The sequence below is a fragment of the Numenius arquata genome, chromosome 8 (assembly GCF_964106895.1).
Source record: "Numenius arquata chromosome 8, bNumArq3.hap1.1, whole genome shotgun sequence".
NCBI classification, from domain to species: domain Eukaryota; kingdom Metazoa; phylum Chordata; class Aves; order Charadriiformes; family Scolopacidae; genus Numenius; species Numenius arquata.
This window is the reverse complement of record NC_133583.1, coordinates 10,758,277-10,773,730: the sequence shown is the minus strand read 5'-3', so window position 1 is coordinate 10,773,730 and position 15,454 is coordinate 10,758,277. Positions and strand designations below refer to the sequence as shown.

Below are 15,454 nucleotides of genomic sequence, written 5' to 3'. Positions count from 1 at the left end.
CCATCAAAATAGATCCTGTCACCTGCGCTTCATCCTCACATTGAGGTTTTTTCCACTTTGAGGATTGTGGTCACCAAGTTTCTGGTGTGCTTTCATGATAGCTTTGAGGAATCCTAAGTCACATACATACATCTAATACATATTGCTGACCTGCAGATGAACTGTGGATTACTGAACATTAAAGTTATGGTTTTAAACCTCTCTGGGAGAATAGAAGGACTGGTAAACTCGGTCCTTTGGGTAAACTACACAAATGCAAATTACTGTATTTATTTTTTCAGCAGTTTTCTGTCATTTTGCTAAATCACCTGGATGTTTTCCGTTACATTATGGCAGTTATCTTTTTATAGTAAAGTAAGCAAAGGTTCCCTGCCTGCCATCAGGAGTCAGTTTATATCAAGATATAGGGCTAGCACACCCACTGCAGCAGCTGATTTGCTGAGACTTCGATTCATGTTCACTTGCATGAGATGTGAAATATTCTTTATTGTCGATGTTCAGAGGACCACTGTGACTTTTATCTCTTTTATTAGTAGCTGAAGAAAAGATTTGCCTTTATTATTCTCTTCTTGTTTTAGCCCCCTTGAAAACTGCTGCTTGCGTTTTGTCAGATCATTTTTGGTTTTGCTCTTTGTCTCTGGCAGCAAGCATAGTCCTAGAAGAATTGTTATGTGATTAAACTCAGCCATTTCTCTGCTGGAATTGTTAGAACAGAATCAATGTTAAGCTGTAATATGCCTTAGTGGAGCAGGGGGACAGTGTGTTAGTGCTCCTGGGCAGGAAATGGCTTTTTTGCAAAAATCAGGATTTTGAGCTAGTTAATCATATTTATCTCCCTTTTCTTTTAATTAAGATTGGTTTTAATATTTTTTTGCTGCCAGATTTTGGGATTTTATTAATTTCTAATTTGCTTTTTACTTATCTTTGTGTTATTGCTGAAGACCGCTGATCCCCAGAGTACGTCTTGCCAAGAGCACATAGTCAGCCCCATCACAGTAGGTGTTAGACTCAGTGCTAACAGCTGTGTTCTAACAGGTTCCTGTCTGAACGCACATGAAGGAGGTAATATCAGTGTTCTGAGCAGTCTGCCCCGCTGCACAGAAGTGTAGGAGTTTGCATCCTCCAAGATTACATGGAAAATACAAGAGGGGTTGCACGTTTATGTAGTCTTGTTCTGTTTCAGCGCTGGATCAAACAAGCCCTGGAAGAGGGGATGACTCAGACCTCACCAGCTCCGCAAGAGAACAGAACCCAATGTCTATACCAAAGTAACGAGAACAGCAGTTCTTCCAGCATCTGCAAAGATGACACAGGTAAGTGCTCAGCACCATCAGGGCAGCGTGGGCGCTTGAGTAAAACTGGGGAACCTGCTGAATAACAAAGGCAGCTGTACAGGATGACATCTTAATGTGTACTGCTGCTCGATGGCACAGCTTTATGGCAGGTGAGAATGTTACTTTGCCATTCATTCAAATTTCTGCAGGCCCATTCTAGCTTGAGCATGTGTAAAGTTTCAGTATTTTCCTGTGAAAAGATAATCACTTTCTTGCATCATCAACCTCAGTGCCGTGTGATCATTTGTCCAATAGAGGGGAAAAAAAGAGTACAATATCATCTCTTTTCAGCAGGATGCTGTTAGATGGACAACTAAATATCTGCTGACTATAGGAAGATATAGCAAAGTCTCACAGGCACGTATGTAATAAGCGAATGATTAAGTCTCAAAGATGGAGAAGCTAAAATCTGTGAGTAAAGCAGCAGAATGGTTAAATATTGTGTCTGAATCTTTCTACAGAGAAAGAGGGTGAAGATCTGCCCAGTCAGGGACCAGTTTTCCAAGACGACAGACAGGAAGCTAGACAACACAGAGATAATACAGAATTGATTATTGAAAAGTTAGAGAATAAGAAATGAACAGAGTGCCAGAACCAATACATGCACGTCCCCGAGCAAGACCTGAAGAAGCAAACAACTGAACTGCAGAATTTACTGAATACTTTTTTTTTTTTTTTTTTTTTAAACTGAGCATCAAAAAAAAAGATATTATTTTGAATAGGGGTATGCCTGAGGGAAAGACATTAATCCTTTGTGGGAGTGAAATGTGTTTAGACTGTATTGATGTAGCCTATAGGAAACTATTAGGTTCAGGTAATGAAAACTGAACTGTCTGTGGTTTGTTCATGACAGTGACATGTCCTCTGACCCCTCTTCTCCACTCTCCTCTACTGTTTATCCCTTCCTGCCTCCCTTTCCCCTAGCTCCCTCTTGTGCTTACTTTCTTCTAGTCGAAATATTTCCTTTCCTTGGTCACTGTATGTTCCTAATTATGTATTGTCCTATTATCAGTATCTAGATGTGTCTCAAGAACTGGTATTGAAGTACTTCAGAGGTACTTCATTTTTAGGAATCTTTCATAGTCACATTGGAGACTCAGGGGCTCCATTTGGGCTGGGAGTAGGGGGAAGGAGACAGCTTGTGATTTGTACATGGTTAATGGTGCAGCCCTGTCCTCAACTCAGTTTGTTTTTTCAGACTTGCTGAGTCCCCTGAAGAAATGGAAGTCTCGCTACTTGATGGAACAGAATGTTAAGAAGTTGCTGAGGCCGCTGTCTCCTGTCACCCCTCCACCTCCCATCCCTTCAGTTCCCAATTCAGTGAGCCCACAGCTGGCTACACCTTGCTCATCGCTGCCAGGAGAGGAGGAGAGTCGCAATGGTTATGGCATGATGTTCTCACCAATTCCTTCTCTGGCTGCTAGTCGCTGCAATACTCCACTACAGTTTGAGGTAAATCCAACCGGAGACTGGGAATGCAAGAAAAGGAGGAACTGGAATATTTGCGGCAGAGTTAGTACTAGAGACACCTTCCTTTTTGAGTATGTGGCTGTATTCCTGAGCAGCGTGATAGTGTCAGACTCAAAAGCACTGGTGCCTTTCTCCTCTGCTCCACTTCTGGCCAAATTTCCTGCTCTATTAAATGTCAAACCTTGCCGCAGCTCAGCCTCCCCTCGCTTCATAGCTATCAGTGACATTAGTCTAATTCTTTTCTCCATTTCTCCCCACAGTAGCTCCCAAATTTTGCAGGCTTTTCAGTGTTCTTTAGCCAACTTCTCCATGTCAGATCTCTGTGCCAATGTGGCTCCCAGTCCTTGCCTCTTCCAAAGAGTGTGACAGTGCTCTGCTTCTCAGAGGCTGTCTGACATCTTTAGCTCCTCTTTCCCTAAACAGCTTCCAGTAACACCAGCTATGGTGGAAATACCTTACATCAGCTTCCACTATATTCTTTGGTTTTCCTTTCCCTTGACTGGGTAGAAGGAAAATACCTCATATCTTTGATTCCTTAAAAGTATCCTTTTGCAAAAGTCTGCAGAAATACTGAGCAGGCTGCGTAGGTGGGTTCCCTTTCTCTGAACTCTGTGGGAGAGTTATCAGCACCCATCCGGCTGGGACCTTCCACTGTGTGTTGCCGCTCTGTGCCTGTGAATAGGGATCCTGCTGTTTGCAGTTTTAGTTTTACTTTCTAGTATTGCATATTTTCATTTAAAAAACGGAACTCTTCAGGCCGGCTGCTCACACTCTGCCAGTTAAAACCATTAAAAAAAAAAAAATACATTGTGCAGTGACAGACTGCTCCATACTAGGGACTGTTTTGCAGGAATCCCTCATCTGTTTTGCAACAGGGCAAACAGTCCTTTGTGGTATTTTTAGCTTAGTGTGCTTTTGATTATTTTCTTTGAGAGCCCTTTCTTGTAAGCTGTCTGAGAGGCAGATCTGTAGAGGTTAGCAGGGAAGATTGTGGGGCATTGAGGAGAGAGATGAAAGACTGTTTCAGGCACAGAGCTCGATTGGAAATGATCCTCACCTTCGCTGTGGTTGAGATGGCAGATCAGAGCAGTGTTGCCACGGACCTCCACAGTCTACTCACTGATTTCTAGTCCCACCTTAGCGTTAGTTATTTCTGTTGCCGTGCCTAAGATGTGGGAAGCCTGGATTTCACTGGGCACCTATAACTTACTTGCCCCTTTTACACGTTTTGTTTTTTTTTTTTTTTTCCTTTAGAAAGAGTCTTAACAGCTTGGTAGACAATAGGCTTCTTTGTTCAAACTCAAAATTTCTTTCAGTGCAGCTTATCCCTATCTCTATTTTAGTGTCATGTCTGTTTCATTTAGTTATAATCAATTCTAACTTGAGCAAATACATCTCACTGTGTATAAAGCTTTTTACCTCAGTCCTGTGGTGCTGTAGGAAGAGAACAGAATGTTTTCTAGAATAAAGTTTATGAAAGCTCACTATAGTGTTTGAGGGATCTTAGTTTCCTTTTGTTTGGGCAAAATCAGGCTTTCTATTTCTCCCATGTCATACTAAATGCCATAAATGGCTTTCTGTATATTTCATGGTGCAAACTCTGTATCTGACAGCATCAGAAATATAAAGAATAAGATGTTTCTTAACATTGATGTGCTCTGTTTTGAGTACTAAGTTATAGTGTGAAGCACAGTAACCCAGGCCTGTCTCTCTGCTTCCAGGAACTTTAGAAACCACTTAACTGACAGAGTTGCCATCGGGGCAGGGTCAGTTCCTGGAATAGTCTTTTTTTAGAATAGCGTTGCTAACCTCTGTGCTTGTTTTTTATTTGATTTTTATTTAGATTCTTGACTTTCTAAGTAGATGAATAACAAGATGCTTTTCCCTCCTCTAGAACGTGTCCTCCCCTGAGAGTTCCCCTGCGCATAGACCCGAGTCCATGTCACCTGAGGTAGCTGTCACACTGTCTCAATTGCATTTGGGGCCAGGAGCGTGTGTGTACGTGTGTGTGTCTGAGGTGGGAGAGGAGGGATGAGAAGTGCAGAGGTGGGTGGGAATAAGGGTGGAGCATCAGTCACAATAAGGCTGAGGAGAGTTTTCAGGGTTATCACAAGAGAGCAAACAAATTGAAGACTGGAATTTATTATTCACTTGTTGACACCAGTGGGAAACAGGCAGAGTGAAGATCTGGTATGTCTCAGCTACTGAGGTGAAGGCAAGAGGTCTGGGGGCCCTGGAAATGCCATAATCAACTTCAGCCCCAGCCCAGCAGATAAGTGGTGGGTGGTATTTATTCAGCAGCAGCGAAATGGCTATGGTGGAAGAAAAGGAAAAGCATTCATGAGAGTGTTGACTTCTGAAGACCTGCTCTTCAGCCTCAATTTATCACGTGTTCACTTGCAAACTTAAAATGTTGAGGAGATGCCAGAGAGTAGTACTTTGTTTAGTTACTGGCCTGTTGTAAAATGTGAGTGGAAATACCTTGCTCAGAGGCCGTTTTGTAGTAGAAAATACATGTTCCTCTCCAATGTGGGAAATTACTTGGAGCTGTAATACAGCAGAGGGAACATTCTCAGCAGCAGCAGCAGTATGGCAGAGCTGATGCCTGGTGCTGCTCTGTTTTTCCCTAAGCACTATAGTCTTGCAAAGGGGATGAAATCGTGTCGGTTATGCTCATTGTCTGAGATCCTGACATATTAACATGGTGAAGGAGATGATTATTCCGTTGCCCTGGAGGTTTTTTGGCACTTAAAGTAGATAAATGGATATACCATTGTGTCAGTGCCTAGTGTTCCAGAAAGTGTGACAGCGCAAAGATGATGCCATTATGGTTTCGTTAGAGAATGTAAAATGTAGAAATGCAGTATAAATTAAGTGAATGTACTATTGTTAGAGATTTCCAAAGCTCACAATAAGTGAAAACAAATGGCTTGGAGATTCTGGGCGTTTCATTGTTAGGAAGTTAGTAGTGGCTGACTTGGGACGGTCAAGAACTTGGCTAACAAAACAGCAAATGGACAACAGATCTTTTGTGTTCTCTCCCCATAATGAAGCTAGCTAGTACTATGTGTTAACATCAACTTTGGGGACATAAGAGGCAATTGAAAATGCTGGGGTTTCTTCATGAACTGCCTGGGGATAGTGCTGAGCTTTATCCTCTTGCTGCAGTGAGACTGCTAAAGGGGAAAGGGCGTCTCATACTGGGCAGCTAAACTGATTATCATTTAGCCTCAGTCCTCCCCTGCAGAATGAGCAGAACAGTGCGGGATAGGACCAGAGGGGTGATCAGAAAGGAACTGGAAACCAGTAAGCTAGCATTGTACAGAGTACTTTCTGACGTAAGTTTATATCCCCACCCTTGCCTGACCCTTTTCCTGACTTCTCACTCCCCTCCTGTATCCGTCTTGGATTTTCCAGCTCTGCCTCCGATCCGACCTAGATTTGAAGGGTGGGTACCTGGATTCCAGTGCAAACACCTGCCCAGAACGACCATCGCTGCTCAGCTTTGGATCCTCTGATCTGACTCCACAACCCTCCATAAACTCTACTTCAGAGATGAACTTCCCAGGGAAAAGTGGGGAAGCGCAGATGCTGCTACGAAGCTCTGATCAGGCTTTTCGGACAGAGTTTAATTTAATGTATGCCTTCTCCCCATTGAACGCTATGCCACGTGTAGATGGGTTGTTGCGGGGATCTGCTCCTTTGGGAGAGAGGAAGCCAATGAATTCGGAAGCAGGATGCTGCAGCTCTCCTGCCGAAGGATATTTCAGCAGACACGAGTCAGGGCTGCTTAAAGAGACAGTGCATGGATCCATGTCTCCCTGCAGCGAAAGGGCTTGTGAAGGCGTCAGATCTGCTCCCCAGAATCCACCACAAAGGAAGAAGGCAAGTATTCTTGTAAAAGAAACTCTAAGATTGCAGGAACCCGAGCAGGAGCAGTCAGCACCATGCGAAAGACTTACAGGGAGGACGAAGAGAGCAGAATACAACTAAAATGTAGGCTGGGCAAGTAATACAGGCATCCAGTGCCTGGATGAAAACAGTTTTAAAGTCATTAAAAGAGAGAGCTACCCTTTAGGCAAGATTTTGATGTGAGAGGTGGATGCAAAAGACCACAATGAAAAAAACCTCTTCTGGGAGCGCAGAATGGAGAGCATGATGCTCGCAGCTTTCATAAACAGTTGTTAAACTGAAAGAAGACCTAGAAGAATAACATGGTGCAACTGTACTAGTTGGTGGAGGTGTTATTTACCAGGATGAAAGGGCTCCTTACTAGGAAAGAAGGTCTAATGTTTCAAAAGAAAATACAGGCTGTTTATTACAAGGTATTAGAACATTTCCATTAATATGGAAATACAGTAACATTGCAAGAAAAGTCAATGAAGGTTTTTACTTAAATTTCAGCTCTTTGAAACTAAAAGCACAGGAATATTGTTTACAGAAAGCAAATGTGTATTGGTTTCTCATAGCAGGCCAGTGACCAACATGGGACTAAAACTGAGTGAAAATGACAAATTGAGGTTGCTGTCATAAAACTGGGTACTCATGGGACAAATACACACTGGTGTAGATGTGTATCAGTGCCTTTTCCTGTGCTTGGATCTTATTATTTTTTTTACTGCAAGTGTGGTAACTCGGATCGCTTATGTAAGTGTACAGTTGGATGGAATATCTGATTTCCATTCCATTTCTGGAATGGAATTTTTGAATTCCATTTGAATTGATTTTTTTCCTTTGGTTTTCTTTTAAAGTTACACTTAAAACCTTCATATGTTGAGTTACTTTTGGAAATGCCCTGTTCAAAGCCGTCTATACAGGCATTGAATTATAGTTGATGAGTTCTTCAGCAGAGCTGCCTTCTGCAAGTACTTTATGGGGTCTGTGCCTCATAATAGCTCTTAAGGGAAGGTGCAGTGAAAGGTAAGTGTTCAGCTGGAAATACTTTTTCTGCTGTCCCTGTGTTACGAGACTGCACTATCTGGGACCTTTTTGTCTGTGCCTTTGACAAATCTGAGACATTATACCTTTGCTAAAAGTAATTTATTTTGGTGGTAGTGCTGGAAGGTTGCAATACTGGCTGCTGAACCACCATAGCAGGAACCTGTTCTAAGCAGGTAAAAATTCTGTGCAAGACTTTACCAAGTTTTTAGCATTAATGTGGCTGAACAATGTGGTACAGGTGAACAGGACTCTCTGAAGATACCAATTCTGTGAAGGAGGCTCTTATTCTCTGGTTTTGAGATGAACAGATAGTGATACACATCTTATATAAGGTCACAAACCAGAGAGAGCGAGTGAAGGGTGTTGAGAGGAGGATATAGTGGCTTGATGCTTGAATATGTATGTAAGCATATACTAAAGTAATGTGAAATTCCAGGTTGCTAGAGAAGCAAACTAGCTGGATATTTCCACTGTAGTATTGGTCATAAAGAGTAAAATGTGGGTGAGCATGGCAGTTGGTGAGTGATCCAAATTTGTACCACTTAGCTCTTTTTCTAGAGTGCTGCAGATTCAGGAAGATTTTATAATGCCGGTATGGCTTTTAAAGTTTTATCTCCAAACCCAGAAAAATAGATTTTAAAAATGGCGTGTGGGCATGTTGCTCCCCCTGTCCTAGTCCCCTGTGTTCCCTGACTCACGGCTGTATTTTTCTCTCCCAGGTATCTCTCCTAGAGTACCGCAAGCGGAAACAAGAAGCCAAGGAGGGAAGCGATTCAGTGCGATGTACAGGGACTCCTACCCGACAGGGCAGCAGCAGTTCTGTGACTGACACAGATGGCAACAGCCTGCCAGGCTCCGTAGTACGAACCCCGTCCTCCCCACAGAGTGGCTTCTCCCCTTCTCATTCCTCCCTGCCTCATGTAGAGGACATCAGCCCACCAGACTCCAGGGGGGCTAGTTCCTCAACATCACTCAGCAAATCCCAGGAGAACATCAGCAGTAGGTGGTGAGTGTTATCCTTCCAAGCAAGCCTGAGATTGCTCCACAGAGAAGGACCAAACTCCTCTAGGGGGCATTTCCATAACAATAAGTGCAGTTGGATGGATTTTGTCGGGTCTCTTGGCATTGTTCTCTATCATAATTGATGAACAACCATGAAGGATACCAGCAGCCTTCTCAGCCTGCCCTTTAGTTCTTGGTTTAGATATCAAAAATCTGTCATGAAAGATACGAAGTTAAACAGTTGTCTCTCTCTTCCACCACTTTCCTTTTAAGGTCTCAGGTTTGAAGGTCTTACTTTTGTGATGAGAATTTAATCCAGGTCTTTTCTCACTGAACCTCCACTCGGTTTGGACACATGCGATACAAAGTCAACTCCTATTCAGAAGGAAAGCGAACAGAGCCCTCTGCAACTTTGCATTCGAGAAGCAGGGACAGTGAAACAACTCCAGCTTTCCTAATGCCTTGCATATATAGCTCGAAGAGCAGTTACCAGACTGCAGCCAATGGCTTGCCAAAGGCATGGAAAAACCACCTTTATCATGTTGCTATGGGAAGGTTTGATAAGGGGAAAGGCTGGTCTTCCAAAACTTCAACCTGATAGTAATGTCTGGTCCAAAAAATTAAGTACCGCAGCACTGAAATGGGGAGTGTTGTATTATAGTCTCAGTGAAGCGACGGTTAAGGTTTTCTGATTGGGCTATGTAGTACGCTGGCTCTGCTGCTTTGTATTCAGGTGCCGTTCGTGCACACCGCAGCAAGAAGGTGTCCCTTTCCTAATGCTGCTTCTTCACGTACGCAGCTGTGTCACTGCTCATGTAACGGCAGGGGCATGGCAAGGGAAGAGATGCTAAGCAATGCTGAAGGCAGTGAGAAGTGTGAAGTCTGTGTTGAAAGTCCTTGAAAAATACTGTTTTGTGTGAATTTGCAGGAGTAATAAGATCCATTTCCTTCCCTTCTCCATCACTCTTCAAGCAGAGACTAATAGAAATAATTTGTCTTGTACCTCTCTGGTACTCTGTCTACTAGGTGACCTTCTGCCAGGTATTGGGACCGGCCACAGCTGAGCAGTCAGCTGATTAATTTATAATCATTATTTTATAACCAAATATTATTCTGTGCAAGTGTTGATATCCTGTGCCACTTCCTTCTGCTTGCAAAAGGGTGAAAGAACAACTTAACTGAATGAAAAAACCCTAGTTTGGGGTGAGGTGTCGGTGTGGCAGAGCCTTGCTCTAGTACCGTGTTTTGTACTGTGAGCTTCATCTGCTGCTCCTCAGCAGGTGCTCTGGCTTCAGATTCTCACGTGGTTTCATGAGTAAGTATTGTGTGGGAATAAAGATCATATTGCTATGGGACACTGGATATAAAGTTGAAACCATGCTGATACGTTTTGAAGTGGGATTAAGCAGATTTACTGCCTTTTAAATTCTCGTTCTGTGTTTTAATGGGCAAGGCTATCAAATGTACAGTCACCTACTTTTAAAAAATATATTAGAAACTGCATGTTACTGAGTTAAAGTTGTGACCCAGTTTCATCTTTAACTCTGAGTGCTTACATTTCAGATACATTTCCAGACATTCACCATAATATAATATTAGGGACAGAAGAAAATGGTGGGAACTAAAATTACGTGCCTTAATTTTTAGAGTTGTCCAGGTTTTTGCTGAATTCTACAATATTTGCCAATAGCTTTCATTTAAAAAAAAATAAGTTTCTGTCTCTTTCAGTTGCCAAGATACAGCCATCACAATGTAAACAGATGTGCTGCTGCCCAGTAAACCCAGCCTTGCAGAAAACTGTCTCCAGCAAAACAATAGCAGCAACGAAGGTGTGAATTCACCCCCTCACCCCATTCACCTCCATGAGGTGTGAACTCTGGCCCCTTCTCCTTTCATTGAGGGGTGAACTTCAATGTCTGGGCTATTTATTTTAAAAAATAAAAATAAGAAACACCAGCTACTGTAAAGCACAGTTTTTAATATATATTTTAAAAGAAAAAAATAAATACAGAAATCTGTTAATGAGGTGTTAAGCTGCATACTTACATGCTATGCAGTGCATTTAATATTATACTAAATACTTACATTCAGGCATTTTTAAGGCGCGTGTTCTTCAGCGTCCAGGGTAAAGGCATTGTGAATCCCTGGTCAAGGTGCTACTATCTTATAGGTTAAAACTCCTATTTCTAAAGAGATTTGGATGGTCCTGTGCATGGTAGATCGAATATTGACCTAGGGGCCTGGGGTTTCTGTGGCTCTGTTTTTCTTCTACACATTGGCTTTAGGAAAGCCACTTCACCTGTGTTTTTCACCCTCAGACTAGACACTCGTAATATATAATGGAACAAGATCTAGCACCAATCTTGAGCGGAGAGTTTTCACATTACAAAATAAATGGGACAAAGTAGTATTAATGGGTAAAATGGCCAAGGTAGCTCTGCTCCAGGAATGTTGCATTATCTGACTGTACTATCTTGACACTGTATTGTCATGAAGGTATTGGGTTTGCTGCTTTTTAGTTTGTGTAAAAGTAATCTATGCAAAATAACTGCATTTAAGTTTAAAACACTACTAGGATTTTCAAAATGCTGTTGAATGTCGAAACAATTTTTCTGGGAGAAGGTGTCCTGTAATCAGGTGATCTACTGGATGTTTATACCATGTTTTTGATAAGAGTAAAGATTTTGTATTTCTGAGGTCAGTGCTATCATGGTAACTGGTGACTGGCAGTCTAAAATCCCACGGGAGGCTATTTACATTGCAAAAGCAGTTCAGAAGTTTATTCCTCATCTGTCTAGAGAGCTGGTGGTCTCTGAACCCTCCCTTCTGTGGTAGGGGTTTGCATTTGCGCTTAATGTCATACCAGTGAATTTAAGCAGAAACGAAACCTGTCCTGTGATTATACCAAGGACCCCATAGCCCCCTTGTGCATTGGTCACGTTGTTCTCAGCTGTGTAATAGCAATCCTCAGCTGTTACCGGGTTTGTGTTGCAGGATGGTTCCGACGTCGGTGGAGAGGCTTCGGGAGGGCCGAGGCATGCTTGAGAAGGTGCTGCGAAGTGGTGCAAAGGTGTCCCAGAGAAACGAGTCCTCACCTACCTGTGACAGTGCTGTTGAGAGAGATGCAGGTAGGAAGACGAAACTTCCGAACACTTGGTTGGTGGGAAATGATGGGCTTAGATAACTTTGCAAACTTGTTTATGAAGTTAGTTGTACCTTCATCTTTAACATTATCAATGCCTTATAAGAGCCCTCTGCAAACCATACTTTACTGGTATTTAGATATTGCCTGAGCCTATATCTCTCTTCTGTTAGACCTGGAAGACCTCCAGGTTTCTCCAGGATTTGGATTCAAGACCACCTGCGTCTCAGCTCTGGCAGGGACAGCTTCTTTGTCCTTGGACAGGCAGGTTAAGCAGCATTGCCTCAATTGCCCCTATGTACTGGGGATGAAAGTGCTATAATTTAATAATTCTAGTTGGCTGAACATCCAGATAAACGTGTTATCACACTAAAATGCAGGTGTAGGCTTTAGGCAGTGCTAAGAGCTAATTTAGCTTCCAAGCCTTACTTCAGCTCTTTTTGAAGTTACTTGATTCCTTGAGTTATGATATTTGTCAGTTTTGTGAAACGTACCTCCTTGCTGAGATGAATTCAGTTCTGTGTTGATGTTCCTTTCTTCTCTGAATAAAGTGTTGTCCTCGCCAAGCAGCACGCAGGGCCAGTATTTGTAACCTAAGCTCAAGTTATACCCTGTTATTTATCTGTGGTCTAAAGGTGAGGTGTGGCTTTCTGTGAGATGGCCAGATCACTTCATCGTTGTCTAATTTCTCAGCTGTGAAATGGAGTTATTTTCCTTTTATTTGTTTTGCAGTCTGTTGAACATGGTTGCTTTTCCCTAACAGATAGGAACACTGGTTGCACTTGAGACTTACAGCAATGGATCATCATACTTAAATAACTTAGTCTGTGTGACACCATCAGTCTGTGCTTCCTCCCAGCTGAGAACTGTTGTTAGTGTCCCATGGCTGACATGGTTACAGCTTAATGATGGTCACTAGGAGGGAGCTGAATCTCTCTGGAAGCCAGAACCAAGTTGTGTGGTGTTCCAGACATGGAAAGACTAGAGCCTCTAACCCAGGCTAGCACAGAGTGCTCTTTGGGTAATTCAGCAGCAACTTCTGCCTTTGGGGTATCTCATTTCTGAGTATTTTAGGGTGAGTAGGTATTTATTTCACTCCAAATCAGACTTTTTCCCCAGTTGCAGTATTTGGGAGCACTTTCTGAGAACTGGCCTCTCATCTGAGGTTTTGCTATCTTTGTGCACCTAAGCACATCTCTTTCCAATGCCTTTTCTTCATGTAGTCTAGAGAGGGAATACTTTACCCTATCAAAAATTTCATTGGTTTATTGAACCCCACTGGGAGCCTGTTTCCTGTCTCATTACTGGTGGAAGTGGCTTTCTCAGTGGTTATTTTCTAGAAGGGTAGCAAAATCCAGACTTGCAACAGGCTTTTTGCCCACTGCAATCTGTATGGCTTTGGCTTTTCAGTCTCACCCACGAATTAGGCTGGAGTCAGACTTTCATCTACTTTGATCCATTCTTCTTCCTTGCTACGTAAAACCTATTCCACTCCAGGATGTGAATGCTTAATGCTCTATCTGACAAAAGTCTTTTTGTCTGTTTCATCCTAGCACAGCAAAATATTTTTTTCTTATTTTGCATATTCTGGTGATTTCTTTAGTAGCTTGTTTAGATTCTGTGAGCCACCTTCCCTCCCCCAGTTGCTGGTCTGCTTCTTAGTGAAACAAGTGAGTGGCTGAGTCCCTGCCATCCCTGGTATCACCTGTAGGAGTTGTAAATACACACGTTTCCTTGATGCTGTGACAGATAACAATATGAGGGGAACTAAAAACCCCCAAACGTGGATGGTTTGTTGATGGGTTGTGTAGGAATGAAATGGAATTTGTGTGCATGCCACACTTGTGAGAGTTGCAGCTGCTCTCAGTTAAAGCTGTCACTTCGTGTGTGCTTTAGGTTAACACAGGCCAATACTCCCAAGAAAAGTAGTTCTTCTTTATGTCCTTCCTTGTTGTGGGTATTAAGAAATGGGGGAGGGAAATGTTGGCTTTATCTTTCAAGTTTACATGGAACAAATTGAGGAAGATTATAGTTTATTTACCCTTTGTAATTTAGAGCCTTTCGATAGTCTTTAACTTGTCAAGTTTTTTTCTGTGAGCAGGCACTGCCATTAAATTGTGGTGCAGCCCTTGCTGATGTGCCTGGCCTTTTAAGAAGCAATTTCTCCCACAAATCTTTAGATTTCTTCTGATTCTCATGCTCCACTTCTGTTAATCACAGCCATCTCCTGGATTGAACAGTTGGTCTCTTCTGGGCATGACTGCTTAACAAAATATGCCCCAAACTTCCAAGTTTTGCCATTCTGCAGCGCATGACTCGGAACGTCACCTACAGCAAACAGCTACTTGATGCATCGGATGTCATTTCAGAAAATGAAGGTAGCACAGGACACGTGCTGGGAGCTTCACGCTCCGGTCTCTGTGCGGATCCTGTGCCCCGAGGAAGGAGGCTTCTGAGCCTCGACAGCAGAGAAGACAGCTCCATCCAGATTCCCGTTTGGCTCAGCCAGCAGCTGTGATGTAGCACAGAGAGAGGACAACCGCGGCAAAGCCATGGCCGCTGCTGACACTGGTGCTCGTGCCAGTGCATCTGGTGCAAAGCCAGACCTGTCTGGCAGAGGTACAGAGCAGGCTGAGACAGCGTGTCCTGTTTCATGACTGAGACACATCTGTCATATAAATTTGATACTAATACCAACACTCTTTCACTGAGGCATTTCAAATATGCCTGCTGAGAATCCCTGAGATGCTGCAGCTGAACAGCTCTGTCTCATTAGACTGCTACATAACTCTGATGTGAAATCTTCTAGTCCCACCAGTTTCACTCCCTCTAAAGCAGGCATGATCGCCAGCTGAACCCCATGGTTACAGTAGTAGCAACTGAAAAACACACGTGGCAAAGCGGCTGGGTCACTTGCAGTAAGTACTTCTTGCCTACCCCAGTTCAGGTTCAGTTATTTGGTAGGACAAGAAGCTCACCCACTCTCTAAGATACAGGTGCTAGAAAGGCTTGCTCTGTCAATAAGAAGCTTATTCCTCTTGATCTCTCACATAACTAAGGGGGATCAGCGTGTACTGTGCTGCTGGTGCCCTTCAAACCTCAAAGCATTTTCATCAGCTTGGCCTGTTTCAAAGATAGGCATTTCTGAGGTCTAAGAGTAACTCTGCTTGGAGCAGCTCAGTTGACTTGTAAGGTGTAATCCCCAGAACAGCAGCAGGGGTGCCATCAGCCTTGGCAGCACGGGATCTCCATCTTTGGCAGCGTCTGGGTCCGCCTTGGAGGAAAACCTGCAGCAGGATCCTGCTAACAACCATCTGAGGGACAGCTTTATCTCCCCAGCTGTAAGTGCAGCCAATGTGGATTCCCGTGACCAAAGCTGAGTGGACAATTGCCGAGTCCTTAGAAACTTTCTTCTGCCTCTCGGATCCTCCTGAGGAGCCGGGGGAGCCCAGGCTGTGTGTGTGCGGTGCAGCTGCTTAGGCAGGTCCAAGCGGGTGAACGTTGTGCTGAACCAGAGAGAGCTGGGGTAAGGGAAGCAGCAGTTCCTAATGTCTAGGGCTGATTT

General features: G+C 43.3%; 1 protein-coding gene across 6 annotated transcripts in view; it reads left to right on the top strand.

The window, feature by feature from the left end:
- Positions 1 to 15,454, top strand: part of SETD5 (SET domain containing 5) — a 41,716-nt gene that overhangs the window by 23,555 nt on the left and 2,707 nt on the right. For 3 of the 6 annotated variants that reach the window (XM_074152806.1, XM_074152804.1, XM_074152802.1), the window contains 6 exons: positions 1,184 to 1,313; positions 2,533 to 2,786; positions 4,699 to 4,755; positions 6,222 to 6,689; positions 8,465 to 8,751; positions 11,742 to 11,875. In XM_074152806.1, the coding sequence (XP_074008907.1) occupies positions 1,184 to 1,313; positions 2,533 to 2,786; positions 4,699 to 4,755; positions 6,222 to 6,689; positions 8,465 to 8,751; positions 11,742 to 11,875 (1,330 nt within the window). The remainder of the gene's footprint in view (positions 1 to 1,183; positions 1,314 to 2,532; positions 2,787 to 4,698; positions 4,756 to 6,221; positions 6,690 to 8,464; positions 8,752 to 11,741; positions 11,876 to 15,454) is intronic. The other 3 variants (XM_074152808.1, XM_074152807.1, XM_074152805.1) reach the window with 1 other exon arrangement.